The 27,080-nt window shown below is 39.8% G+C and overlaps 1 protein-coding gene across 2 annotated transcripts in view; it reads right to left on the reverse strand.

Moving 5' to 3' along the window:
- GMDS (GDP-mannose 4,6-dehydratase) overlaps window positions 1–27,080 on the reverse strand; it is a 241,010-nt gene that overhangs the window by 196,072 nt on the left and 17,858 nt on the right. For both annotated transcript variants that reach the window (XM_087707536.1, XM_087707538.1), the window contains exons 2-4: window positions 25,311–25,355; window positions 23,584–23,671; window positions 21,510–21,619 (exon numbers count right to left, since the gene is read on the reverse strand). In XM_087707536.1, coding sequence (XP_087563662.1) covers window positions 21,510–21,619; window positions 23,584–23,671; window positions 25,311–25,355 — 243 coding nt within the window. The remainder of the gene's footprint in view (window positions 1–21,509; window positions 21,620–23,583; window positions 23,672–25,310; window positions 25,356–27,080) is intronic.

A 27,080-nucleotide genomic window follows, 5' to 3' on the forward strand; every position in this document is an offset into this window, starting at 1 on the left:
GCTAAGCAAGAGTGCTGTTAAGTGAGTTTCACCACATTGTATAAGTTGGCCATGCCCACTCAGTCACATGACTGCCAAGCCACTCCCACTTGGTCACATGCACAGCAAGCCACTCACACTCGGTCACATGGCCGGCAAGCCACTCTCACAAAGCAGGCCACACCTACAGAACATTTTTGAAACCCACCACTGTTTTGTATCCAAGATTTATTACAGAAATGTACTTGCTGTAATTCATTTTACTAGGTCATCAGGATCCATGGATTTTATTTTAGCTTATTTGTCAAATTCATGTTTTGGGGAAAACAGTCAAATGTATTATTGATCATTGGAATGTACCTAATTCCTCAACACTACTTCAAAATTTTCTAAAACCATCGATTTTTTCTTTAGAAATATGCCATCAATACCTGCACTATTTTTAATAGCACACATTTGAAGATGAAAACATTAACATTATATTTACAATGATTTTTTTAAAAAAAAGAAATAAGCACCAATTATGCCCACATGCTACAGACTTGTAGTTAAACCCAACAAAGTTACTTTTCTAAAAAATGTTCTCCCTTTCCGTATCATCTCATGCACTCAATCAAGCCCTGATGTAAATGACAAAAAGGCATACTAAAATTTTAATTCTTTTTATCCATTTCAAATCTGCTTCTCTTGCAAAAGTTTGGAAAGCCAGAACTGATCTCACGGTTGTAAGATAGTGGATAAATCTATGCATATACTGGATAAGGTAGGAGGAAGGAGGAAAAAAAAGAAGAGGGGAACCCTGTAAAATGTTTGAAAGCTGCTTTTGTTAAACAACACTCCCATTCATTTTAAAGAATTGCAGTCTTTGGCTCTTTAGCTAGTTTTCACCACTACAGCCTGCTTATCAAAGCACTTTATCAGTAGCAGAGGAATACGGGTTAACCACCAAATTCAGCTTTAACTTCCCAGCTAGCAGTCTGTCACCAAACAGCTGTTTTTTAATATATGCACTATGTGATGCAGAGTTACTGACAAGCACACCATTGTATTAAGGAATTCGCTCACTTTGGGGGATTGGTTTGATTTAAATGCTCAGAGAGAAGGGAGGCAAAACATTATTTGAAGCTTTTAAAAGAAAGTTTCACTGTCACCAAAGCAAACTGCGTGTGCATTCAAGCGGTATAGATTTAACATTCATCACTTGTGGCTGGATTGTAAAACACAAGATATCCAGCATGTGTCCGATTGACTGAAAAATCATCTGGAATTAGCAGTAAATGGTGTAGTAATAACTTATGAAGTAATAATTTATGGTTCAATATAATCAGTTCACTAAAGTTTTCCATCACGGCCTTCTTTAATCAGCTCTTATCAGCGATTATTTCCCAACAATGCATTCCAATTACATAAAGAATATGCTTGTTTGCTATGTATGTTTGTATACATGCATAAATGTGTAATAGTATCTCTCTTTCCATCTCTAGGGAACCAAAGATTGCCAACAGTCAAAATAAAGAGAGGAGGGAAACTCAAATCGAAAATTAAACCATTAAACTCAGTTGAATAGAAGCTGAAAAGCATCTGAAGGCAAAAAGGGCTGGTTAAGAGGAGGTTTTGACTCATTTTGCCAAATACTTTATAAAACATATAACTGGAGATCTGTTTCAGTGGTTTGTGACAAATTATTAGGACAAATTGTGGCTTGTCTGAAATACAAATTAAGGTTTTCCAAATACTTCCTTGTTATAACATATTATGATAATGTAAAAAATATTGCATTTCAGTTTAACTGTAATTGAAACATTAGCCTTAACTTCGGTATTTCTGATGTCTATGTGCATTATGTTGATAAAGCTGTTTTAAAATACAATATCACTATTATAAAATTGTTTCAATAAAATTTCAGTGCTGTCACCAAATTGTTCTAAAATACTCTTCCTTGCTCTTTTGTTTAAAAAAAAAAGCTCTAATTCAAATACAGACAAACAAAATATATCAAAATTCCGCTGCCTGAAAGTGAGGCAGAAAATGAGATAAACAGCTAATATGGACTACTGCAACGCTCTCTACATGGGGCTGCCCTTGAAGAGCACCTGGAGGCTTCAACTGGTCTAGAATGCGGCTGCGCAGGTTATCATGGGGGCACCTAGGTACCCCCATGTTGCACCCCTTTTAGGCGGCCTGCACTGGTTGCCGGTTGTCTTCCGGATGTGATTCAAGGTACTAATTATGACCTTTAAAGCGCTCCATGGCTTAGGCCCAGGATACCTGCGAGACCACCTACTGCCACCAATAGCCTCCCACCGTCCAGTGCGATCCCACAGAGTTGGCCTCCTCAGGGTACCGCCGGCCAGACAGTGTCGGCTAGCGACCCCCAGGGGGAGAGCCTTCTCTGTGGGAGCGCCTTCCCTCTGGAATGAGCTGCCCCCGGAGCTTCGTATAATCCCCGACCTCCGGTCCTTCTGATGCGCCCCTAAAAAGTTGGCTTTTCCAGCAAGCCAGCCTGGTCTGAACAAAACAAAATAAATTATTGATTATTGTTAATTTTAATCGATTTTTTAATGTTATTGTGAATCTTAATTGGGTTTGTTTTTTGGATATTCTATCTAGTTTTTTTAAACTTTTGTAATATGTGTTTTTTTAATGTTGTACGTTGCCCTGAGTCCTTGGGTGGCATATAAATCCAATAAACCAAACCAAACCAATATATTCCTCACTGCACAGAGAGGGTATGTGCTGATTTACAGCTATTCAATATCTAACATCATCATCACATTTTCCTCCCCTGGTTTCTTATGATCAGCTTAGTCTTCGATTACCGTATTTTCACGACCAAAAGCCGCACCGGATTAAAAGCCGCAGTATCAATTAGCGTTAATTTTTTTAACTTTTTCCACATATAAAGCGCACCGGGTTATAAGCCGCACATTTCCCGACGCTTCTGGACATCGCGAGGAGCGGCACGAGGGTTCTTGGCGCTCCGGGGGGCGCCGAGGGCGGCTGGGGGGGGGGCGCGCGGCTTGGTTTCTTCTCCCTGGACGTCGCAGCGGCGGCCCCGGGCTCACCGATCTCTGTGTTTTTCGCATCGGGGCATGCTCTTGCAGCGCGCCCCGATGCGAAAGGCACTGGGATCGGTGAGTTTGGGGCTGCTGCTGCAGCGTCCAGGGAGGAGAAACCAAGCCGCGCGCCTCTCCCAGCTGCTTTCGGTGCTTCCTGGAGCGCCGGGAGCCACAGATGTCCAGAAGCGGCTTTTGGGGCTGGTGGGGATTGGATTTCCGGCTCGGTGGCCCCTGTCGCTTCTGGACATTGTGGGGAGCCGAGGAGAGTGTGGAGGGGAGCGCGCGACGGTTCTTGGCGCTCCGGGAGGCGGGAGAGGCGCGCGGTTTGATTTCTCCTCCCTGGACGTCGCCCGATCTCTGTGTTTTTCGCATCGGGGCGTGCTGCAAGAGCATGCCCCGATGCGAAAAACACGGGGATCGGCGCGCCCGGGGCCGCCGCCGCGACGCCCAGGGAGGAGAAACCAAACCGCGCGCCTCTCCCGCCTCTCGGAGCGCCAAGAACCGCCGCGCGCTCCCCCCCACACTCTCCTCGGCTCCCCACAACGTCCAGAAGCGACAGGGGCCACCGAGCCGGAAATCCAATCCCCACCAGCCCCAAAAGCCGCCTCTGGACATCTATTGCAGTCGCGAGGAGCAAAGCAGCTGGGAGATCTTTTTCCACATATAAAGCGCACCGGGTTATAAACCGCACTGCCGATTTTGGATCAAAATTTAGGATTTTTAGTGCGGCTTATGGTCGTGAAAATACGGTAGAAGTTTTATATAACTGACTCTAGGCCCACAGCTAAAAGGAATTGTTAAGGCTGGGATACAAAGCAGAAATAGAGAAACAAGGTGTTTGGGGAGTTCTTCTCCCAACGCGAGGAGACAGCGCTTCAACCTCCCTACCAAGCTTCACTTCCAGATTTCAGAGCAAGACAGACACATAAAGGGGGGGGGGGAGCTTATCTTTCCAGCGGCTTTTTACAACGTGTGACAGGTGGGGCGCGAGGCACAGCGGGCACTCTTTTTACCACTTGGGGGGGTAATTTTGGGGAGGGGGCTTATTTTAGCCCATATCCTGAAAAGCCCGATTAGGCTTAGTATCAGGACATGTCCTATTTTGGGAGAAACACGGTAGTTGAGTGATCCTCAGTTAGAGAGAATAACCAATGAAGATACATATTTCAATATCTTACTAGTGAAAATAAACAGTCCAAATAATTCAATTCCTTTTCCAGAAGAATAAATAAAACAGACATTAATTTCCTTAATCTGATGCCAAGCAAAATGAAAAACATTTTGGTTAAAAACATTGAAAAGAAATCTGGGTAGGATCGACTTTTGGAAGCAGCAATGAATGACAATTTGTTAATAACCAGAAATTTTTTTTTGCGTGCAAAGCATACCGAATGCATATACGCAAAATATGTGCTAACTTGTTTATACAAAACCAAACAATTTTTCATAATGCTGAACTGAATTGTATATTTTATATTATCTTCAAAAATTAAATAATATTTTTGCTTGAATTTGTAGAACATTACACAAAATTCTGATCCAAGAAGTAAACCATGCTATACCTTAATATAACTTCTCAATGGAAGCCTGTAATTCATACATTCACCCCAACTAAGGGGTGGCAACTAAGACAGGTTTGATAAGACAAGCATGCAGGAAAAGTGTCCTGTACAGTCAGTCTTCGGACATTTTGCCATATTATGCTAGTACCCTAAAAGCATAATTTAAAGCCCCGTTTTACCTTGAACATACTAATGACATTTTGTGCAAGATCTCTAAATACTATCTTGTAAGTCAATGAACTAAGGTTAACACAAGTGGTGTGCTGGTAAATATTTAAGAACCAGTTCTGCCAGATTCCCTGCCACCACTGCACCACACCCCTAACTGCAGAACAGCTGATTGAGGCATTGTAGTTCAACTGTCTCTCAACTAGCTCATAAAATTCCAGAAACTTAAAATTTGTTATGCTTATTCTATGATAAATAGCTAAAACCAGAGCAATGAGATAAAACTGTATACCTTGATAGTTCTAGAGATGTGAAAATACAGTAGGTATAGTATAGGATTTGTAAGATATTAAAACGTTGATAGGTAGGCCCTGGGTCAGTTGCAAGAATGAAAATGTATGGAAAGAAGTGAACTGTTTGGTTTCTGCCCACTTTGTTATATTGAAATGGGAACTAGGAATGTCAAGCAAAACTTAAAACATTGACTGAATAGAATGGAAATAGGTTACTCAATGGCATTTGGTAAAACAAGAAGGCATAGGTCAAGAATGAAAAGTGATGAATGAATGTGGCTTGAATGCAGGAATGAGTCAGTACAAAAAAAAGGACATTAAAGTACATAGAGGTGGCTTGGTCCCATTAAGAAAATGAATGACAACTGGATATCTGAGAGACCGCCTCCTGCCACATACCTCCCAACGACCAATAAGATCTCACAGGTTGGGCCTTCTCTGGGTGCTGTCAACCGGACAATGCCGGCTGGCGGCCCTTGGGGGAGGGCCTTCTCTGTAGCTGCTCCAGCCCTGTGGAACGATCTACCCCTAGAGATCCGGACCCTTCCCACTCTCTCGGCCTTCCGAAAAGCCACTAAAACCTGGCTGTTCCGGCAGGCCTGGGGCTGTTGAACAACGTCCAGCCCCACTTAAACGGAATGTATGTTGTGTTGTTTTTTAAATTGTATTTCTCTTTATTTTTTAAATTTTATTTTTATCTTGTCTCTGTAAGCCGCCCTGAGTCCTACGGGATTGGGCGGCATACAAATTTATTAAATTGCTAAATTTTTAAAACGAGTGCACGAAAAAAAGAGGATTAAGAGGAAGAAGAAGTTCAAGAAAGTTATGGTTGGATGGAATTGATGAGGTATTCAAAAAGAGAGAGAAGTTTAAAGAACAAAAGGAAATGCATGCATGGATATGGTGAAAACATCTATGATTTGCTAGCAATGGCACTTAGACTTAATACTGCTTCACAGTGCTTTACGACCCTCGCTAAATGGTTTACAGAATCAGGATATTGCCCCCAACAATCTAGGTCTTCATTTTACCAACCTCGAAAGGATGGAAGGCTGAGTCAACCTTGAATCAGTCAGAATCGAACTGTTGGCAGTCAGCAGGATTAGCCTGTAATACTGCATTCTAACCACTGTGCCACCATGGCTCTTCAAAGGATCGACATGCACAAGAATACAGCAAACTGGGTTAATGTAAACCAGATTTAACCATTTTCCTTTCCTCTTCTTATGCCTCTAGCTTTTTTTCTGCTGCTGTTTCTTATTTCTTCTGAGTGTTTTTATAACATGGTTTATCCTGAAATAGAACATGATGGATAGGTATGCATGTATCAACAAATACAGTGTGATTCTTTCATGCTATTTAGAAATAAGAAGATTCTTCAATCCATATGCTAGATATAAAGAAAAAATTAAATGGGTTTAGTTGGTTCCTGTGAAATTCCCTGCAAGTCACTTCCATAAAAAGTACACAAATTGTGACTACTATCACCAAAGGATGGAAATACATTAGAAATGTAGTACTTTATAATATCAGTTATTAATATAGTAAATTACCAGAATATGGATCAGAAAATGGGCGAGAAAGGGAAGAGCGCTTCTCAACTTCTTCAATTGCCTCCTTCCTTAAGCTAACATTACTATGTTCATTACCATCCCAGGATTTAGCCATCTATCTTGGGATTTAGCTGTGGGGAAAAAAATCCCTATATTTCGTGCTCTCTTTGCTTTTCAGTTGAATGTGAGCAGTAATAAAACCTACTGAATTCCAGACAGTTCATTCATGGTGCAAATGTTGATATTCAATCTTTGAGTAATAATCATTGAATCAACTCAATCATAATAAACATATTTATTATATATCAAACCAATTTACTTCATCATTCTCTAATTTAAAAGTGCCTATTCTTTGTAATTCTATAGAGTTCCATGCATTATTACATATAGTATATTTAAATTCATCTCTATCCTTATTTGACTATGGATGAGAGACCAACCTCATGTACGTTATCAAGACCTAGGCAGATAGATCAGGTGAGGGTTACCGTAACTCACCCAGATCCCTCTGTCTGATCTGATTCAGCATAAAACTATACTGGAAAAGCAAAATATTTACTTCCCATAGAAAGTCAATAGGAAATCTATCGTCCTTGTAAGAAAATCCAGCTATCTGGCATCAAGTTTGTGATTGATGCTGATGTTGGGTCAAGAGACAGAATACTGAAGAGTTTGTAATATCATGAATTATGGTATCCCACTGTTGAGACAAAGGTATGAAGCACTATTTTTCAATAGCTTCACTCTTATTTGAATGTACATTTCAGAAGATGGCTTTCAGGGAGTTTTTTTTTAAAGTTCCACTGCTGTTAATCTATGAGACCCCATAGGGATCCATCAGTGGTGAGTTTCAAAAATTGTTGAAACCTACTCTGTGGGTGTGGCCTCCTTTTTGGGAGTGGCTTGCCACCCATGTGACCAGATGGGAGTGGCTTGCTGCCCATGTGACCGGATGGGAGTGGCTTGCCGCCCATGTGACCGGACATGAAATTATGAATTAGTACTTAGGTCGGTCCAAGGAGCTATTCAGAAGTTAGTGGTTAGAAGCAATCGTAAAGCAAGATATGGAATTAAAACCAGAAACATTTTGTTGGCTATTTGAAAGGGAGTATAATATATATTTAATTTTACACATGTTATCAGCTGCTGGAATTGTGTTTGCACAACAGTGGAAAAACAGAGATATGTAAATGAATAAATATTACAATGTGCAGGAATAAATAAATTGACAATTAAAATCAAGAAGGCTTTGAATACTTTTTCATGTGGGATTGGTTTTAGCAATTGCCAACTAACGGAAACAGAAATTAGAAATTCAAAAGTATGAAAGAAAACACCAATTATGTAAAGAAAAGTCCCTAAAATGTATAAGGAAATATTACTAGATCATTATTAATGCATAGATAACTGTGGGACATTACTCACCCATCCATAAGCCTTGTCATATGTCTGTAGGTTACCACTGAACAAGATAATTGGGGGATCTGGAACTTGATGTTTCCAATATAGAATTGACACTGTCATTCGATGAAGGAATGCCAGTGTCACACTAATATAAGGATGCTGGAACAAGTTGGAAGTAGAGCCAGTGAACTGAATGATTTATTATAAGATAGTGATTTGTGGTTTGTGACTCATAGGTGAGAGAATTATGAAATCTTAATCCTGGAACTATAAGCCACAAGCCACAAATAATAGATGATGTTGCATTCCCTTCTAAGGAACACATAGACAGTGTTGCATTCCCTTCTAAGGAACACATAAACAGCCTTGGCATTTTCTCATGTTCATCTTTTTCACTCAGATTAAGTGTTACCCTGCTTCTCTGGATCGGGAGCAAATTGGATGCCAACATTGTCTGAGTTTGGTGGTCAAGTAAAGATTTGTCTTGTTACTTTCGGATTTGGAACTTACCAAACACAACATAGCCATTTCCTACCCCCCTTTGTAAAAAAATACTAGACAACTCTCTGCTGCTGCTAACTCCAAAATTTAAAAATATTACTTTATGATTATTAATAATCATAATCTTCCCAAGATACTTAGGCTACAAATTGGCTATAATTAATCAATAAACACCTCTTCGACCAATATTAAAGAATTCACTCTTTAAGATTTTCAGTCACTGTTCACATGTGCTTGGGAGAACAATAAATTTAGGCTTCCCTATATCTGATACTCCTCTTGTCTCACAAAAAGTATTTCCTGTACGTTGCCAGTATTCTCTCAAGTCCCTGTCTCATCCTCCCATTCACATTTCCCAAAACCTGATCTCAAGATGGCCACTACTTTTTGTATTGGTTCCAGCACTAGACGTCATCATCATTTGTAGCTATTAATTGCACCTACTACAATTTTGCCTAATCCTAAATGATCAAATCAGGAAAAAAACATGGGTTAACTATTACAGAAATACTAGTTTTCATTTGCTCTGATTCTCTTTTTCATCCATCTTTATAAGATGTAATAGATTGTAATAATAGACAATCCACTTTTTCTCAATTAATCTTCTTCTACTTGCCTTTTACTGAGAGAGAGAGAGAGAGAGAGAGAGAGGGAGGGAGGGAGGGAGGGAGGGAGGGAGAGAGAGAGAGAGAGAGAGAGAGAGAGAGAGAGAGAGAGAGAGAGAGAGAGAGAGAGAGAGATCAATTATCAAAACTTTCTTCTTTTCAACCACAGTTAAATATGATGAGCCAAGACTTTTAGCAGTCTGCATTTGGAACTCCCATAATATTTTAATCTGGGCACAAAGTCAGCTCGGTAACCATGGACCAATCACTCCCACTTCTCTCAGGCTATCTCTTCTTATCCTCTCCCCCCTTTTAAATATTGTTTTACAGTTAGAGTTGGATTAATCTCAATTAGTCTTAGTTTTCAATCAAATAACACAAAACGTATATTTGAGTTTGAATCTGGACTTCAAAATCCAATTTAAAGATTATTATTATTATTGGTGTTGAATTAGCAAAATCATAGCCAAGATATAGCCAACAAGTTCGGATTAAAAAAAAATCAATTTTAATGTATAGCTTTGCACCCAGGCTCATTTTTAAAAAAATAAGTTACTTAGTTTAGATTTAGAAAGAAATAAGTAATTGCAAATTCTGTGATTTTGTAGCTTACACAATGAGAATGAAAAATAATCTGTTGCATAAGAAGCTACAAGCTTTATTTGCATTTCAGTCTATTAAGAAGTAACAAATGTTCGATCACAGCAATCACAAAGCTCACAAAATTGATGAATGCCTTTAATTTCTTCCATTGTATAATAGGCTGAAGAGGGAGACAATTTATCTTGGTGATCCCCCTCCCCCATTTTAATCCAAATTGAAATCAAATAATTGGGTTTTCAAAAATATTTCTATTGAACCATGAAATAAAATGTTTTAACTTGACACTGTAAGGATTTATAGGGAGTGTGTTCCAGCATATCCAGAAGCAAAGGAAAGCTTGTTATAGATCACTCACTTTTGATAACTGCGTATTTTCTCAATTCACTTTTTATTATTTTCCTAACTAAATATATCTACTAGTTCCCTGGGGAAGCTTGGCCTATTTCTCAAGACAGGCCTGATGATTAAACAGTGAAACAGATGGTTTTAATCGAACTCCTTTGAATGTAAAATAATTTAACAGTACTTCTCATTTTTATCACCTAAGCAAAAAAAAATATGGGGGGGGGGGGAGGTTTAAATCAGAAAGTGATAGCAATGAAAACATTTAAGCAATTCTGAATTTCTATTTCTCCGGTGGAAAGAATTACGAAAAAAATTAAAGTGTTAAGATACTGGCGTAGCATGATACTAAGGCTTAAATACCTGGTAACTTTATGTTATTCATTTGCTGTAAGAAAGAGTTTTTTGAAATTGGTTAACGGTTAAATTTGCAGCAATATAGCTCTGCAATCGAAAACTTTTAATAAGGATTATAAAAAGTAGTACAATTCTCAATGTTTAAAGTTTAATATTGTAGTAGTTGTGCTATAAAGATAAAATGAGATATTTTAGGAATGTGTGGCAGCTAAAAATCGGACAGAATCTATGGGGACATTTTCAGCCCGCTACATTTAATTAAAACTGATAAGCTTTCTTGAATTTGAACTCACACCATCAGGGTAGATAGATTGAGATAGGATTTAAATTGGGATAAAATAATGTGGGGGGAGTGGGGGAGGAGGAGAGTAGGCTGGTTAAGCAGAGCAGGTTCCATATGAGACACTTTATCCCTATTATAATGTATTAAAAGCCTATTATTTTTAATGGGCTGAAATCTGTTGATATATGCAAATTCAGCAATCTCCCATTTGATTCTACTAGTTAAATTTCTTTGTTCCAAAAATGATACTTTGAAGTCTTTAAAGCAACATCTTGGGGAGTTAAAATTGCTTTGATATTACTTTTTCTTTGTTTTGAGTTATGGTGTCAACTGCTGGCAGATTATGGCATATATCATATTAAAGAAAAAAAAATCACGTGAAGACGCTTTGGAGAGTAATTGTTGGCCTAAATGTATGTCACACGCAAGAACCTCCCCTCCCTTTTTCCTCCCGCTTCATTTAAATTTCAGTCTTATATCAGTTTAGCCGTTCTACACAGCTGACGAAGTACGCTGTGCTCCACAAAAATATAAAATGCGCGGTATATAAGTCTAACTGCTATAGTATATATCCTTTCTCTTTTATCTCGTGGTTTTGCTTATGTTCTACAATTTTAGAAGTGCTTTCTAATTCCACACGTAGCTTTTATAAAGGGAACTGCAGAATCCAAAGACAGCGTTGGATGGTGTCTCGAGGAGACCAATTTCCTCCCACCCTGCTGTTTCCTTCGACTCTCGAAATCTGCTCCGTGGGGTAGGAGATGATCCAAAGCAAATTTGGGCAGGAAACAGGATGCATGAGCAAAAAAAACCAAACCTATTTCTTTAATTTCATTCTTTCTCTTCAGCAGCCAAGAGAATCTATATACTTCTTGGCCTCCATCCAATCTTGTGATTTCTGATTATGCTATGCTAGTTTTTTTCTCCCACTTACTCTCTTCTGCAAATCCCTGCATAGCCAGGGTACGTTTCTGAAGTCAATAATTTGGGGCACTGCAAATAGGAACGGGAATCTGATTTGCCAATGGCATTCAGTGTACTGATAGAGACACTATTGTATATAGTCTAATGCAGTGTTTCTCAACCTTGGCGACTTTAAGCTGGCTGGGGGGTTCTGGGAGTTGAAGTCCACAGGACTTAAAGTCGCCAAGGTTGAGAAACACTGGTCTAATGCACTGTAACAATTTTGTTGAGAACACATAATAATCCTTGATAAAGTATGATATTTTGATTGAGAGCTGATAAAAACGTTGGGCTCCTAATTAACTTAGGTCACCGAAAGTGACACCGCTTATCCAGTTTTGGTTGATCTTTAAAAAAGCTAAGCGGAATTAAACTTGTTTAATTCTTAGATAGGAATCCATCAGGAACTTTTATGGCTATTGAGCAGACAGGGAAGAGGAAAAACAACATACAAGACACCCATAGTAAACTTCTTATTTTCTGTTGTCATGAAAACAACGTGAATGTGCCCAGCTAGTCACCAAAAAACTGAGCTTGATTAAACAACTTGGTAAGAATTAATTAAGAACAAGTTAGGATTGGATTCCAAATTGGGCAGGAATAAGCCTGAGCCGCTTTTTATATTTATTTATTTATTTATTTGTATTAATATTACAAATATTAATACAAATATATAAATAAACAAACAAATATATTAATATTACATTAATATGTTTATATTTATATTTATTTACACACACACACACACACACACACACACACACACACACACGTTAGATCTATAACTTCATTTTTGTTTCAACCACTAATCATTTATGTGGTTCTAATATCATTACGGTTTGAATACGTAGCCCTCTGACGGTAACTATGCAACTTAAGTAAAACGCTGTCTCTTTTAACGCACAAGTGAGAACTTAACATTTCATGTTTCTACTGGAAAAAAAATGTTTTTTTAGCCATGGATATAGACAAGTGTTTTATTACAATACAATGCTTCTCATTAATTCAATATTTGGCTACCACATTTCACTTCTGACATTTACTACTATAAATACTGTACATCGTCTTTTGTCTTATTCACTGTTCACGGTGGGGATACCAAAGAGAGAAAATGGAAAATTACAACACTGCTAAAGAATTGGGAAAGCTCAGAAGAAAGCAAATATTAAATCGGGATCAGTTTTTGCCACTTCCTATATTATGACAATGCAGCTTAGATCTTCAGAGTATGGCCACTATTTCTTCATCTATTTCTTCTATCATATTGATAAACATAATGAAATGCTAAATGCTAACCATTTGCTACATTACTTTAAATAATTTTATCCCTTCGTTTCTTAAATTTAAATTTTGCTTTGCTAAGGTGATATGTACTATTGATGATATTCAAAGTCCCAATAAGCTTATTTTTATTCACTCCCTTAACATTAATCAAGTTTTATTAATTCTATATTGGAAGCACTTGATCAGAAATCCATACTAATCATAATTTGCTTTAATAAACACAAGAGGATTAAAACTGATCTTTTTTAAAAATATAGCTAAGTCTCACAGTGGAAAAATAATTGCTACTATATATAAAGAATTGTAAAAACAAATGTAATTTTATTAGGAGTTTCAAACAGCTCAAGTTTAAATACGACTAATCTATTTTGAATAGTGTATTAAATATGCAATAAGGTATATGATAAACTGCAATATAATTATATATTCACATAATTGTAATATACTTCAACCTTTGTTAAGTAATGGCCAATGATATAGTTTGGCAGTATGAGAATACTACTCAGTTAATAATTACAGGAATAAATTAATAACTTTCATTTAATCTGACCCAAGTAAATAATGTAAAAATATTCCTATTTATGCCTTGATGAATTGGCAGGAATATATATTCATATTCTAAATATAAATGTAGCATAAATGTACAGAAGCTGTTAATTATTGCCTAAATTATTGATAAGATACAGCAAAAGTAAAACGCATTTGTATAAAATCTAATTTTAGAAATCAACATGAACCTATCTTGCCTAATTCTAATCTGTATACTTTTAATGTTTTTATTTAGTGAACATTATTTTAGGATATTTGTTCAAGTTTCAAAAGCTTAAAAGGAATCTGGTAACAACTTTCCTGGCTAACCACTTTGATTAAAAGGCGCAAGCTTTCAAATATATTGCAAAACGGCTTCCACATTATGTGTGAGAAATACTTCCTTAAAATAATATAGTATTCTTATTCTTGAGCCTCACTCTTAAATAATGCCAGTCAAATCTGAGTACTGACATTTCCTTTCTCTCGGTAGCTTATCTTTAAAGTGATATGCAAGCTTAGTCCCGTAGTAGCTCAAGGCAGTAGTCAATTCACTTAAAACTTGTGAACGCTTTCTATTTTTTCCCCTCTGTCTATTTATTTTGATGTGTATATTATTCTTAGCTAACTTCCATCACATTTCATGAGTTGATCTCATACCTTAAAAGATTAGGCATTCCCACCTGGAACTATTCACAATGTATAGCATTGCATAACCTTCTCCGTTCTTCTAGTCTTCTATTCTTATGCATTATTAATAGTAGCATTCTTTCTTATTTAATGTATAACTACAACTTCTACAGGGCTATGCTTGATGGAAGCCTCCTGTCTGTCATGCTTCTTTCATTACAGTCAAAGGAACGGAATGGTTCATTATTTAACACTCTGCTGCCATCTATTTGACAAAAAGAAAACATGTCTGTCAATGCCCTGTTTTGAAAAATACAACCTTCAACCTTGACTTTTCCTGGATCAAATGAAAACAAAGAAATAATAAAGATTTCTACTGGCATTCTGTCTTTAAATATGCCCTCCAGTATGAGTGAGGCAAAGAAGAAATGTTCTTGTGACAGCATTTACATATTCTTGTCATATTTACTGGCATATTGCATCCTTAAAGGTGAATGTTACCCTCACATGAGCGGTGCTCATCTCCGTTTCAAAGCTGAAGAGCCAGCACTGTCCGAAGATGTCTCCATGGTCATGTGGCCGGCATGACTAAATGCTGAAGGCGCATAGAACACTGTTCCCTTCCCACCAAAGGTGGTTCCTATTTTTCTACTTGCATTTTACATGCTTTCGAACGGCTAGGTTGGCAGAAGCTGGGAAAAGTAACGGGAGCTCACTCTGTTACGCGGCACTAGGGATTTGAACATCCAACTTCTTTTGCAATTACCTTTTGAGGCTTTCCTCTTTATGGAGAGTGTCAATGATGGTTTTCTCAACTGTTCAGCAGTCTTTCCCGTGATTGTGATTCCTACTGAACCAGACTGAGAGACCATTTAAAGGCTCAGGAACCCTTTTGCAGGTGTTATGGCTTAATTAGCTGATTAGAGGGGGACACTTTGAGCCTAAAATATTGCACCTTTTCACAATATTCTAATTTTCTGAGATGGTGGATTTGGGGTTTTCATGAGCTGTACGCCGTAATCATCACAATTATGACAAATCGCGGCTTGAACTATCTTGCTTTGCATGTAATGAGTCTTATCCCATATATTAGTTTCACCTTTTAAGTTGTATTACTGAAATTAATGAACTTTTGCACGATATTCTAATTTTTCAAGTTTCACCTGTATATCTAACATGCTAATCCGTCACTGTTATCTCATCCTCAAGTAGTCATCCTTTCCATTCTGTAAATTGAAAACTCCAAGCTTAAGGGCATTTTTCTGGCCCCAAGTTAGTTAATGAACCTTGTATGAAGGAAAACCTTGGCTTATAACTAATAAGAATATTTTTGGAAGATTCTAGTATTAGACACCATGAAGAAATAGTCCATCCCTTGAATATAAAAGTCCCACAACAATAACAAACAGTATTGAGTCTTATATCAATAACAAGCCATTATTGTTTCCAATCTTATATGATATTTCAATTATTATGCAAGATGCTTGGAAATGTTCTTTTATTTTGTGAACTGGTCATAAGTCCTTTTGTTTAGCGCCACTTAACTGTGAATGACGGTTGAACAAAGGGTCCTAAATCAAGGACTACCTGGGAGCATTTCTTTTGATAGATTATTCACTATGCTGCACTAAAATTAGGATTTATAAGTGAAGTCAGTGGTGGGTTTCAAGAATTGTTCAAACCTACTCTGTGGGTGTGGCCTCCTTTGTGGGAGTGGCTTGCCGCCCATGTGACCGGATGGGAGTGGCTTGCCGTCCATGTAACCGGATATGAAGATGCCGACGACACTTGTCAGAACCACCTTAAATTCCCTCACACACAGCACTGGCATGCATAAGAATATGATGTAAACTTGTTTTTCAAAAGGCATCTTTGGTTTGCGTTAAAACAACTTCAACACACGCAATGTTCCGATTGCACCACAAACGCAGTAGTCATCCTTACCTTTCACAGAGGCACTGAGTTTTATAAATAGGAGCATGATAGTGTAGAATAATCATATCCAAGGACCAGTGGTGGGTTTCAAAAAAAGTTTGGAGCCTCTTCTGTAGGTGTGGCCTGCTTTCCGGGTCCACTGGTGGAACCTCTTCTAACCGGTTCGGTAGATTTGACGAACCGGTTCTACCGAATAGGTGCGAACTGGTAGGAACCCACCTCTGAGTGAAGTATATATCCTTTCTCTTTTATCTCGTGGTTTTGCTCATGTTCTACAATAATGTACAACATAATTATCTACTTTAAAAGTTATTTCCCTCTGAATTTGTTATTAAGTACTTTATCCATGTTCCCTGAACTTCGATAAACCCATTCCAAGAATGATTTATCTTTGTTGGTTTCCTACAGGAAACCAGACCAACATCCTATTACTTTATTTTCCTTACTTTTAACAGAGCTCACATAAAATTAGCTGGATGGGGAAAACTTATTTAGTCAGTAGCGTAGAAACAATATTGCATCAAAGAGAAGAAAACATTGGGTAAAAGCTTAGACCAGGGGTAGTCAACCTTTTTATACCTACCGCCCACTTTTGTATCTCTGTTAGTAGTAACATTTTCTAACCGCCCACCAGTTCCGCAGTAATGGTGATTTATAAAGTAGGGAAGTAACTTTATAAAATTTATAAAGCAGAGTTACAGCAAACCCCCCACCGCCCACCGTGAAAGCTGGAACGCCCACTAGTGGGCGGTAGGGACCAGGTTGACTACCACTGGCTTAGACTATCTGACAATGATGTATAGTGTCACTATAAAATCATAACTATATATGAAAGCTGCATGAAGGCACCAAAAACATAAAAGACAAATAACATGATTTAATGCGGGTACAATTGTTAAATCTCACGCAAAATATAAATAAACTCCAAAATTATCTCGCACTGAATTTCAGATTTATTTGAATTGCTATTATCAGGTGGCTGGTTTTTGTATTTGGGGGATTTTGGTACCTTTAGATCAGTCTGGATTCCCGGGCAACTGTCTGGTAAAATATGTGCAGTTTTCTTGGCAACATTTTAAGAAGTGGTTTGTCATTTGCTTCTTTGAGGGCTAAAGAGGGAGGGACTGATCCAATAAACCCGCTGTCTTTATACTTGACAGGATTGGAATTCAGTCTCCTAGTCTCTAGTGGCATTCCTTTAACTACTACACCAGATTGTCTCATAAACTGTGAACCACTTTAGGAATTTGAGTTATAAAATATAATAAGGTACACCCATACTACACCTATCCTCCGCGAGCTGCACTGGCTTCCGATTGGTCTCTGAGCACGATTCAAGGTGCTGGTTATCACCTTTAAAGCCCTACATGGCCTAGGACCTGGATACCTGCGAGACCGTCTTCTGCCACATACCTCCGTTAGGCCAATAAGATTGCACAGGATGGGCCTTCTCCGGGTGCCTTCAGCGGGACAATGCCAGCTGGCGAGGCCTCGGAGTAGGGCCTTCTCTGTTGCCACTCCGGCCCTATGGAATGAGCTGCCCCCAGAGATCCAGGCCCTACCCACTCTCTTGGCCTTCCGTAAAGCTATTAAAACCTGGCTTTTCCGGCAGGCCTGGGGCTGTTGACCTCTTGATTGAGGTCCAGCCCTCCTTTGATTGGGTGTATGTTGTGCTTCTTTTTAACTTTGCTGTGTCTTATTGTTTTAATTCTTTTTAATATTTTTCATTTCTGTAAGCCGCCCGGAGTCCTTCGGGATTGGGTGGCCTAGAAATTCAATAAATGAAATGAATGAAATGAAATAATAACAAACAGGTAGGTGCCACCACATAACAATCGAGATTCAACAATTGTTATAAGAAACAGAAAAAAAAAGGCTGAACAGTAGAGTTTGCAGTACATGGACACAGCAGTAGAGAAGAGAAAGAACTGGAAAAAATCATGAAATATGAAGACTTGCATATGGAAATGGAAGGACAGTGGAAAAAGCAAGCAAAGATAGTAGAGTCATAGGCACCTTCAGTGCAATTGCAAAACATCTGGAGCAGAGGTGGGTTCCTACCAGTTTGCACCTATTTGGTAGAACCGGTTCGTCAAATCTACCGAACCGGTTAGAAGAGGTTCCACCAGTGGACCCGGAAAGCAGGCCACACCTACAGAAGAGGTTCCAAAATTTTTTGAAATCCACCACTGGCAAGGATCTTGTAACTTGACAGCTTTAAGATTGCATGCTTCAATGCCAGAGTTTCTGAATAGTTACTTGGACCAACCTAAGTACTAATTCAATAGCAATAGCAATAGCAATAGCAGTTAGACTTATATACCGCTTCCTAGGGCTTTCAGCCCTCTCTAAGCAGTTTACAGAGTCAGCATATCACCCCCACAATCTGGGTCCTCATTTTACCCACCTCGGAAGGATGGAAGGCTGAGTCAACCCTGAGCTGGTGAGATTTGAACCGCTGAACTGCTGATAGCAGTCAGCTGAAGTGGCCTGCAGTACTGCACTCTACCCACTGCGCCACCTCAGCTCTCAATTCATAATTTCATATCCAGTCACATGGGCGGCAAGCCACTCCCATCCGGTCACATGGGTGGCAAGCCACTCCCACAAAGGAGGCCACACCCACAGAGTAGGTTCCAACAATTTTTGAAACCCACCACTGATCTGGAGCATCATTTGAACACTATGGGCATTGACAAAATCACCATCAGTCAATTGCAAAAGGCAGCTTTACTTGGAACAGCTTACATCCTATGCTGATATCTTTAATACTGTCAAACGACAGCATCTACCTATGCCAGATCCTTAGGAAGGACTTGATAGGTGAATAAAAAATGCCAAATTCAAATATATGACTGACTGCGCGAAAAAACATAATATTGAAAATAACATCAGATCCAAACACTTGTTAGCAAAGGTTTTTACAAGATTAAAAAGTATAACATTGCCTACATTCCAGGAAATCAAAATGCAACAAGGTTGAAAAATATTACTGTTACTGAGTGACAGAAAAATATCAATTATGGATGTACTGTATATATGTAGCAAAATATAGAAACGTACAGAAATGCACAAAAAAGACAGTAAAAGTATATTTTCACCTTCATTCCTTATGCTGTGGCTAAATACAGAAGAGGTAGTGATGTGGGAATTTATCTTGTTTAATTTCATATCACTCCTCAACTCTTTCAAATAATTCAGATCAGTTACATGGGAATAAGAGAAAACAAAGATGAAAGAAAGCACAAACAACATATATAGACTCTGTTTGTTAAAGAGAGTTTTGTAAAAGGTTTTGCACACAGCATCCAGAAATTTGCTTAAATCTTATAACCTGTCAAAAATTTGAAAGCTGATCTATGGTACGGCATTCAAATGCGGTCATAGGTTGAAGGGGCAGTTGGAAATGACACATAGACAAAACCCTCATGCAAACAGAAGTGTCAACTGTATGCTCCGATAAGTCCAGGCCAACATTTACACGCGAAAAGAATGTTGGATTGGATCCAAACCTGTTTGAGTGGAAGGGATTTCAACTTGGCAAGAATATCCCATGACTAATAATGTCCCTCTTTGCGCTGCAATATCCCATCCCAAAAGCCATCGCCTTTTTGAATGTTCTAACAATCAGGAATAGCATTTGGAAGGAATGTATGGCTATGATATATAGATATAGATACAGAAAAAGCTTGATGCACAAACATAACCATTGAACTGGAATTCAACCCATTACCTTTTATTTCTATATTGGATGGAAAAATTAATTTAGAATAGAATAGAATAGAATAGAATAGAATTTTATTATTTGTATGCCACCCTTCTCCGGGAGGACTCAGGGCGGCGAACAATTCAAACGGGGGAAAAGGGGAGCATAAAAGACAAAATACAAATAATAAAAGTAGACAACAGTCACACAACCATACATGTCGAGAGGGGAGGGGAACTCATCACCCCCAGGCCTGCCGGCAAAGCCAGGTTTTGACGGCTTTTCGGAAGGCCTGGAGAGAGGTGAGGGTCCGAATCCCTGCGGGGAGTTCGTTCCAGAGGGCCGGAGCTGCCACAGAGAAGGCCCTCCCCCGGGTAATAGCCAGGTGGCATTGGCTGGTAGATGGCACCCGGAGGAGGCCAACCCTGTGAGATCTAATGGATCTTTAACTCTAATGGGTCTTTAACTCTAATGGGTCTTTAATTAAATTTAAGAATTTAATTCTTCTTGGGTGAATACTAAAGAAAACAATGATTGTACATTGTAACAATGACGTGAAACCAAATTCTTTTGCAGAATATATGAAACAAATCTAGATTTTCCATTAATAATCAACACAAACAAGCAGGAAGCAGTTCCTGAGTCCAGAAAAGGTAAACAATAAGGTAAATAGGATTAGGGCTGATTAATATTTGTGCATGACACTACCCTGGAAGACCAGAACTACAGGTTTGACTGGAAAGTTGCAAAAACATTTATCAAACATAAACGTCTCTGGATAAGTCACCAAAAGTTCAATTAAAGAGTCACTGATTTGATGGCAGCATTATTTAAGCAATAATACTAAAATAATGATAGTAAATCATCACTGTCATCATTAGCATCATCCCTGAACAACAGTAAGAGCATCATTCTTCTCATTCCTTTAACTGATTATGTTTACCTCTGGGCTTAAAACTTTTTACCAAGTTAATTGTTTTATTGTATTGTAACTGACTACAGGGATTATTTATACAATAGAAATTGGAAACAACTGTTAACACTGTGATGATCTAGATAAATTAAACCTTTAAATAGGAGAAAAACATTCAATTCAGCCTGCCAAGCTCATACAAAGTTCTCCGACATTCAATTCTCTGTTGACTTCTGCAAAGAGCGGCGTGTGCACAAGTAGCCTTTTTATAGTCTGGAGAGGAGCCTGATGACCACCAGCCGAGTGCAATTATCTCCTGTAATTGCGTAATTGTCCCTGACGCCTATTAGCTCTTCAATGGCGTGGCATCCAGGAACAACTCACTACTGGCGTCCGGATCACTCTCCCTTGTCTCCTCCCCACTGGTCCAAGGCTCAGGCGCCTCCTGGTGGCCAACCAGCCTCTCTGCGCCCTGCTCGGAGTCGGAACCCTGTCCAGGGTCCTCCACATCCTCCAGAGCCGACTCATAGGGCCCCTCGCTGTCGGAGTCTGGTGGCAGCTCCAACGGCTCCCGCTGGGCCACAACACATGTACATGTACATATGCATATATGTGCATGCGTACACCAACACCCGTTTGGTATACCTTTGTTTACCTAAACCATTATTTAAGGTTTCTTTGTATTTTTACATTCACAGAATTTTGTTCATAGATATATGTTAAAATAAAATTTAAAAATGGGACCTAACAAAATAAGTACCCTATCAACAAAATATACTACACCGTTGCTTACAGATAAATCACATATTTATTTTGTAAGAGATTTATTAATATTACTTACTTTAACATGACTCTGTGCTCCAAGGTTGTAAATTTCAGAAGGTTTAACTTCGTTGATTATTTTCACTAAGCAAGTACTATCTGTCAAATCACCATAATGCAGTTTCATATCTTCAGGTAAAAAAAAAAAAAGAATTAAAATTCATGCCATGTGTTGCATTCATTTCTATTTATACTGTATATACTCGAGTATAAGCCTAGTTTTTCAGCCCACTTTTTGGGCTGAAAAAAGCCGCCTCGGCTTATACTCGAGTCAGTGAAAAATTTGCCCGAAATGGAGGAGAAAAAGGGGCGGGGCCATGCCGCTGGGTGACACTCGTGAATGGCCCAGTGCCCCTGTGAGTTTCCCCTCCCTCTGTGTCAGTTTGCCGCACAGCGCGCACCGCACATCCCCCCTCCTCACGTTCTAATGTAATGCAGGGCTGTCTTACGATTCCCCTTCCTCCCCCTCCTGCCGCTCTGCAACGATGTCCCACCTCCTCCTTGTTATGGCAAGCAGCCACATAGCGATGTCCCACCTCCTCTGGTACAGTGATCCAATGATAGGAATCACTGTGCCGTGTGTCATAGGAGGCAGGACATCGCTCCCGCGGCTGCACGGGACATCATCATCACAGCGGGACATCAGCATCATGAGGTGAGTGAAGTATTTCATTGAATACACCGCTTAGTTTACTGTTTTTCTTTGAAATAAATATTCAAAAACATTATTGGTATCTATTTTTATTTTTGAAATTTACCGGTAGCTGCTGCATTTCCCACCCTAGGCTTATACTCGAGTCAATAACTTTTCCAGTTTTTTGTGGTAAAATTAGGTGCCTCGGCTTATATTCGGGTCGGCCTATACTCGAGTATATACGGTACTTTCCTAATTCCTTGAAAAGTCAGCAGTCTAAAGTCTATTCTATTCTGCAGAGAGGCTTATGCCTTCTCAGGGCAGAGAGCAGATTGCACGGATGGGTCAGCAGGGAGCCCCAGGAAAGGGGTCAAAGAGCCGCAGGACCCAGCTCATTGGTAAGGCTGACGGTGGGCGGCCCTTGGTGGAGACGTAGCTACTGCTCTGGAGTTGAGAGGGGCGGTGGCAGAGGTGCTCCGGAGGGCAGGCAGCAGCCCCGGGACATTCACCTACGCCTGCCCTCCCGGAGCACCACTGCCATCCGCTGCCCTTTCAGCCCCAGAGCAGCAGCTCCATCTCCACCAAGGGCCGCTCGCCCACCCACTGGCTTGGTGGGGCTGGGCGCCGACCTTGGAAGGCAAGCATGCATGGGGGACTGCCGGGAAGGCAGCGTGGAAGGCAGGCAAGTATGGCAGGGTTGCAGGGAAGGGAGTAGGATACTGGGTCCCTTCTGCGTGGCCCCGCCATGCTTGCCTGCTTTCCATGCAGCCTTCCACTTGCCTGCTTTTGCAAGCTGGCCATGGGGACTGCCGGGAAGGCAGGCAAGCATGGCAGAGCTGTGGGGAAGGGAGTAGGTTGCTGGCCCCCTTCCACGTGGCCGGCCGGCTCCAACATGCTTGGCTGCTTTCCACACAGCCTTCCACTTGTGTGCCTCCGTGTGGAAGGCAGGCAAGCATGACAGGGCTGTGGGCCTCAGGGAAGGGAGTAGGGGAGGCAGGCTGGGACGATGGAAAGCAGAGACTGGGTAGGGCAGGGCGAGCGAGCGGCAACCAGGGGACCGGTTCAGGGGTGTGGCCAGCCAGCAGTCCCTACCGGTTATGCAACCCTGGCCCATTGTCCACTATCGGTTCTCATGAACCGGTACAAACTGGTAGGATTTCACCCCTGCTGCTATCCTAAAAAGTTTTCTTACTTTGCTTTTTTAAAGGGATTAATGGTGATATTAAAATTTCATTTTCTGTTCCAGGTGAAATGAACAAAAATTAACAAAATTAATTTATAAACTATTTTTCAAATACTAAAAAAAAATGATTGAGGCTAGACTAAAAAAAAGACATTCACATAATTAGTCTCGGCGATCAATTTCCTGTCTGATGAAATCTTAATCAAACATTAGCAGTAAAAACAAAATCACATATGTCCTCTATGCATTCCATCTCGTCTTTCAACACACACTTACTTCCTTCGATGTGAGCCTGGGGGTTCTTGTAGAGATGTTCAATCCGTCCCGTGTTAAAAGAGCTAGATCTACGAACAATTCCGTGTACCTACAATTTAACAGAAGTACAGTTAATATTTTTGATGTAAAGCTTCACAATGTCAGATGTTGTGAGATCAGTTTCGTGATACAGAAGTGTCTGATTCAAATAGAAAAAACAGGGAAGGGCCATAAAAGATCCAGGCGATGCAATGATTCCATGACACAACACTACTGTCCAACATTTTCTCTTGTAAGCTGAGCTCACAAATGGCTGTGCAAAAGCTACTTCATGGAAACAACTGGATGAAAATAATGGCCACCCACTTTCTCCATGTTCTTTATCTTTATCTAACGAGAGCCGAGGTGGCGCAGTGGGTAGAGTGCAGCACTGCAGGCCACTTCAGCTGACTGCTATCAGCAGTTCAGCGGTTCAAATCTCACCGGCTCAAGGTTGACTCAGCCTTCCATCCTTCCAAGGTGGGTAAAATGAGGACCCAGATTGTGGGGGCGATATGCTGACTCTGTAAACCGCTTAGAGAGGGCTGAAAACCCTATGAAGCGGTATATAAGTCGAACTGCTATTGCTATTGCGATCTTGTTTAATAATCAGACACTTCTCTCAAACATCTCTAGCCTATGGAACTTGTATAACATATGTAATTATAAATGTGTACTAAAATTTGTACTTAATCGCTTCATGAGTTCATATTGATATTATTTACGCAGTGTTTTACTTGAACAATAAAAAGAGGGAGCTTTTTTGCTACCTAGATATAACCAATAGCAATGTTTAATTTATATCTAGCTAACGCCGGCCAAACTCAGCACTAAGTGGGATTAAACCTGGATGACAGACCACAAAGAAACTCCAGGTTTGTAAAATGGACTAGAAAGAAAGGGGGAAAAAAAAGGCAGTGGCAAATTATTTCCAGAACATTATTTATAGTGTAAGTACCACCAGTGAAGCAGATATTTTACATCTAGTACCTGGCAGTTTCCTTGATTTTAATTCAGTCACTCTCGTGTTTTGCTTATGTTAAAAAGACATGATTTCTAAGTTACAAAATATAAAAGTAGCTTTACTATTATGAAATATGCTGAATAGTGTTAGAAGTTAACAAAGATGAAACTATTTGTATTGGCCACGATGACAGAAACATTTTAAAGAATAGGGGAATTGTTATATTATGCATATTACGTTGTTATGACAGCTAAATGGAAAGGGATCAAGTTCATTAATGAGGTACCACTTTTCAGCTTTTTATTCTGTGGTAGAGCGTTACGGTGCCAAATTTCTAACATTTCGTAATTGCTGAAGTACCGTTCAATTTATTTTTCCAAGGCCCCCAACTCCCACCTCTGCAAAATCCCTTCTCAAAATAAGTTTAACTTTTTTCCTCCTGCATCGTAACAACGTGAATTTAATGTAGCCTGGCTGTGTGCAGGCTGCTGTTTATCTGAATAAGCAGGAAGTGTGGAAAAACAGCTTATATACCCTGAGGATCGGAGGGATTCCACCGTTGCAGTCTCCATGATAAACAGCACAATGCACTGGCATGATTACAGCTCGTGTTGTGCATTCTTTTCAAAGGTTTTGATTTCTTATCTCGTGCTGAATGGAAAACATAACCAGAGAGTGACAGCAAGGAAGCTCTGTCCGAATTATTTCATGCGTCTGCAGTCAGTCAGCAGAACCACTCACTCACCTCATAGCCCTTTTCCAGCAGGAACTCTGCCAAGTATGAGCCATCCTAATGAGAAGATAGGAAAATGTTAGGAAAATGTTAGGACCGTCTTATCTTTATGTGGAAGCTGTCAGCTTCGGTCCTCTTAAGAACACTATTATTCACAAACGAACTTGTAATTAACAGGGAAAGTTCAATCAGTGACATGTTAATCAATCAAGAATGAGGAACTTAATACTTCTAGTCATGCCTTTGTTTTTCAGCATGCAGAACAATAGGCACTTAATTCATTGAGACCAGCTATTGTTGCTCACTTTTAATTTGTCCTGTTGAGAAATGAAGTGTATTAGGTAAGGAAGATCTTTACGTTTTTACAACAGCTTCGCAATTCACAGTTGTTGGGGGAGCAGTATGGAAAGGGACTTGCGAAGAAGCTTAATGAACTTTTTGCAAGCATCAATTTAGATCAGAAAGAGAGGTGACGGAGTGTGTGTGTCTGTGTGTGTGTAGAAAACCGCATCAGGGTTGTGTTTGATCTCGGGAAGGGGGACTGGGGGGGCGTGTAGCCAGGGTGTGTGTGGCAAGCTCAACATCACTCCTGTCGGGAGCACTTTTGGTGACCCGATCACTCTGCCAGCGAAAACAGGCTCCCGAGCTCCATTTTTGGCTGCCACGACAGCTCCATTTTCACTGGCAGAGGGTTGCAGGAGGCTGTGGCAGCCGAAAACGGAGCTCGGGATCCTGTTTTTCACTGGTTGAAACGCCGCAGGCCAGTCCTTCGCTGTTTCCAGGGCAGCTCCACAGGCCAGATCTAACTACCCCACGGGCCAGATCAGACCCCAGGCCTTGAGTTTGACACCCCTGGTGTAAACCAAAGGTACTTTGAAATATTCAGTTGGGACAATTGGGACCAGAATTTCTGTCACTAAGCAATCCAGGCATTAATTGAAACATACCAAATTGTATTTTTTGTTGGTTAAGCGAATCATATACTGTGGTTGTTAAGCAAATCCAGCGTTCCCTCACTGACTTTGCTTGTCAGTGGGAAGGTCGCAAATAGTAATCTCACGACCCCGGGACATTGCAACCATCATAAATTTATGTTGGTTACCTACTGAGAAGATCTGGTCCTGGGCAAAAATGGTTGTCATAGCTACTAAAAAGCCGAATGAAATTTTTACCCAGTACGCCAATTTGTAGCACCCATTAAGAAACATTTTAATAGAAAGTGCCAGCTAGAAACTGACAGTCCTTAAGATCTAATTGGTTCAATCTTAATTGCTCTAGCTCAAGAAAGACTCGAAAAACAGTTATCCGTTTGGCTCAAATAAATACCGCATCAAACAATTATGCCAAGAAGTTGAAGCTTAGACGCAATTACAAGAAAACTAACACTCATCAAGAAGACCCAAGCCATAGCTACGTTTGTCCAGAGCTAGAAAAGTCAACAAAAGATTCTAATTTAAACTTATTTTGAAAGATCAGATCTGGCATGCTGAAAAAAATGTAAGTTTCTACGATACCCCCATTTTAACTTCAGTTTAGGAGGGGTTTTAGGCCACCAATGTCAATAAAACATATTATTCAGTCACTGAAATCTAATAAAGCCACCAAAGATTTCCTACTTCAAGTACTTTTCAGGACATACATTGGACTAGTGGGCTCCATTGCTGGAAGGACTGTTTACGTATATAGCCAACATCCAGCAAGAGGGAAACTCTCTATCATAATTGCCATATAAAAAAAAGAGACAAGGAAAACCCTAAAAATTACAAACCTATAAGCCTTATT

This window comes from Thamnophis sirtalis, unplaced genomic scaffold (assembly GCF_051295495.1).
Source record: "Thamnophis sirtalis isolate CommonGarterSnake01/CBP01778 unplaced genomic scaffold, rThaSir2_p1.2 scaffold_2, whole genome shotgun sequence".
Taxonomy (NCBI): Eukaryota; Metazoa; Chordata; class Lepidosauria; order Squamata; family Natricidae; genus Thamnophis; species Thamnophis sirtalis.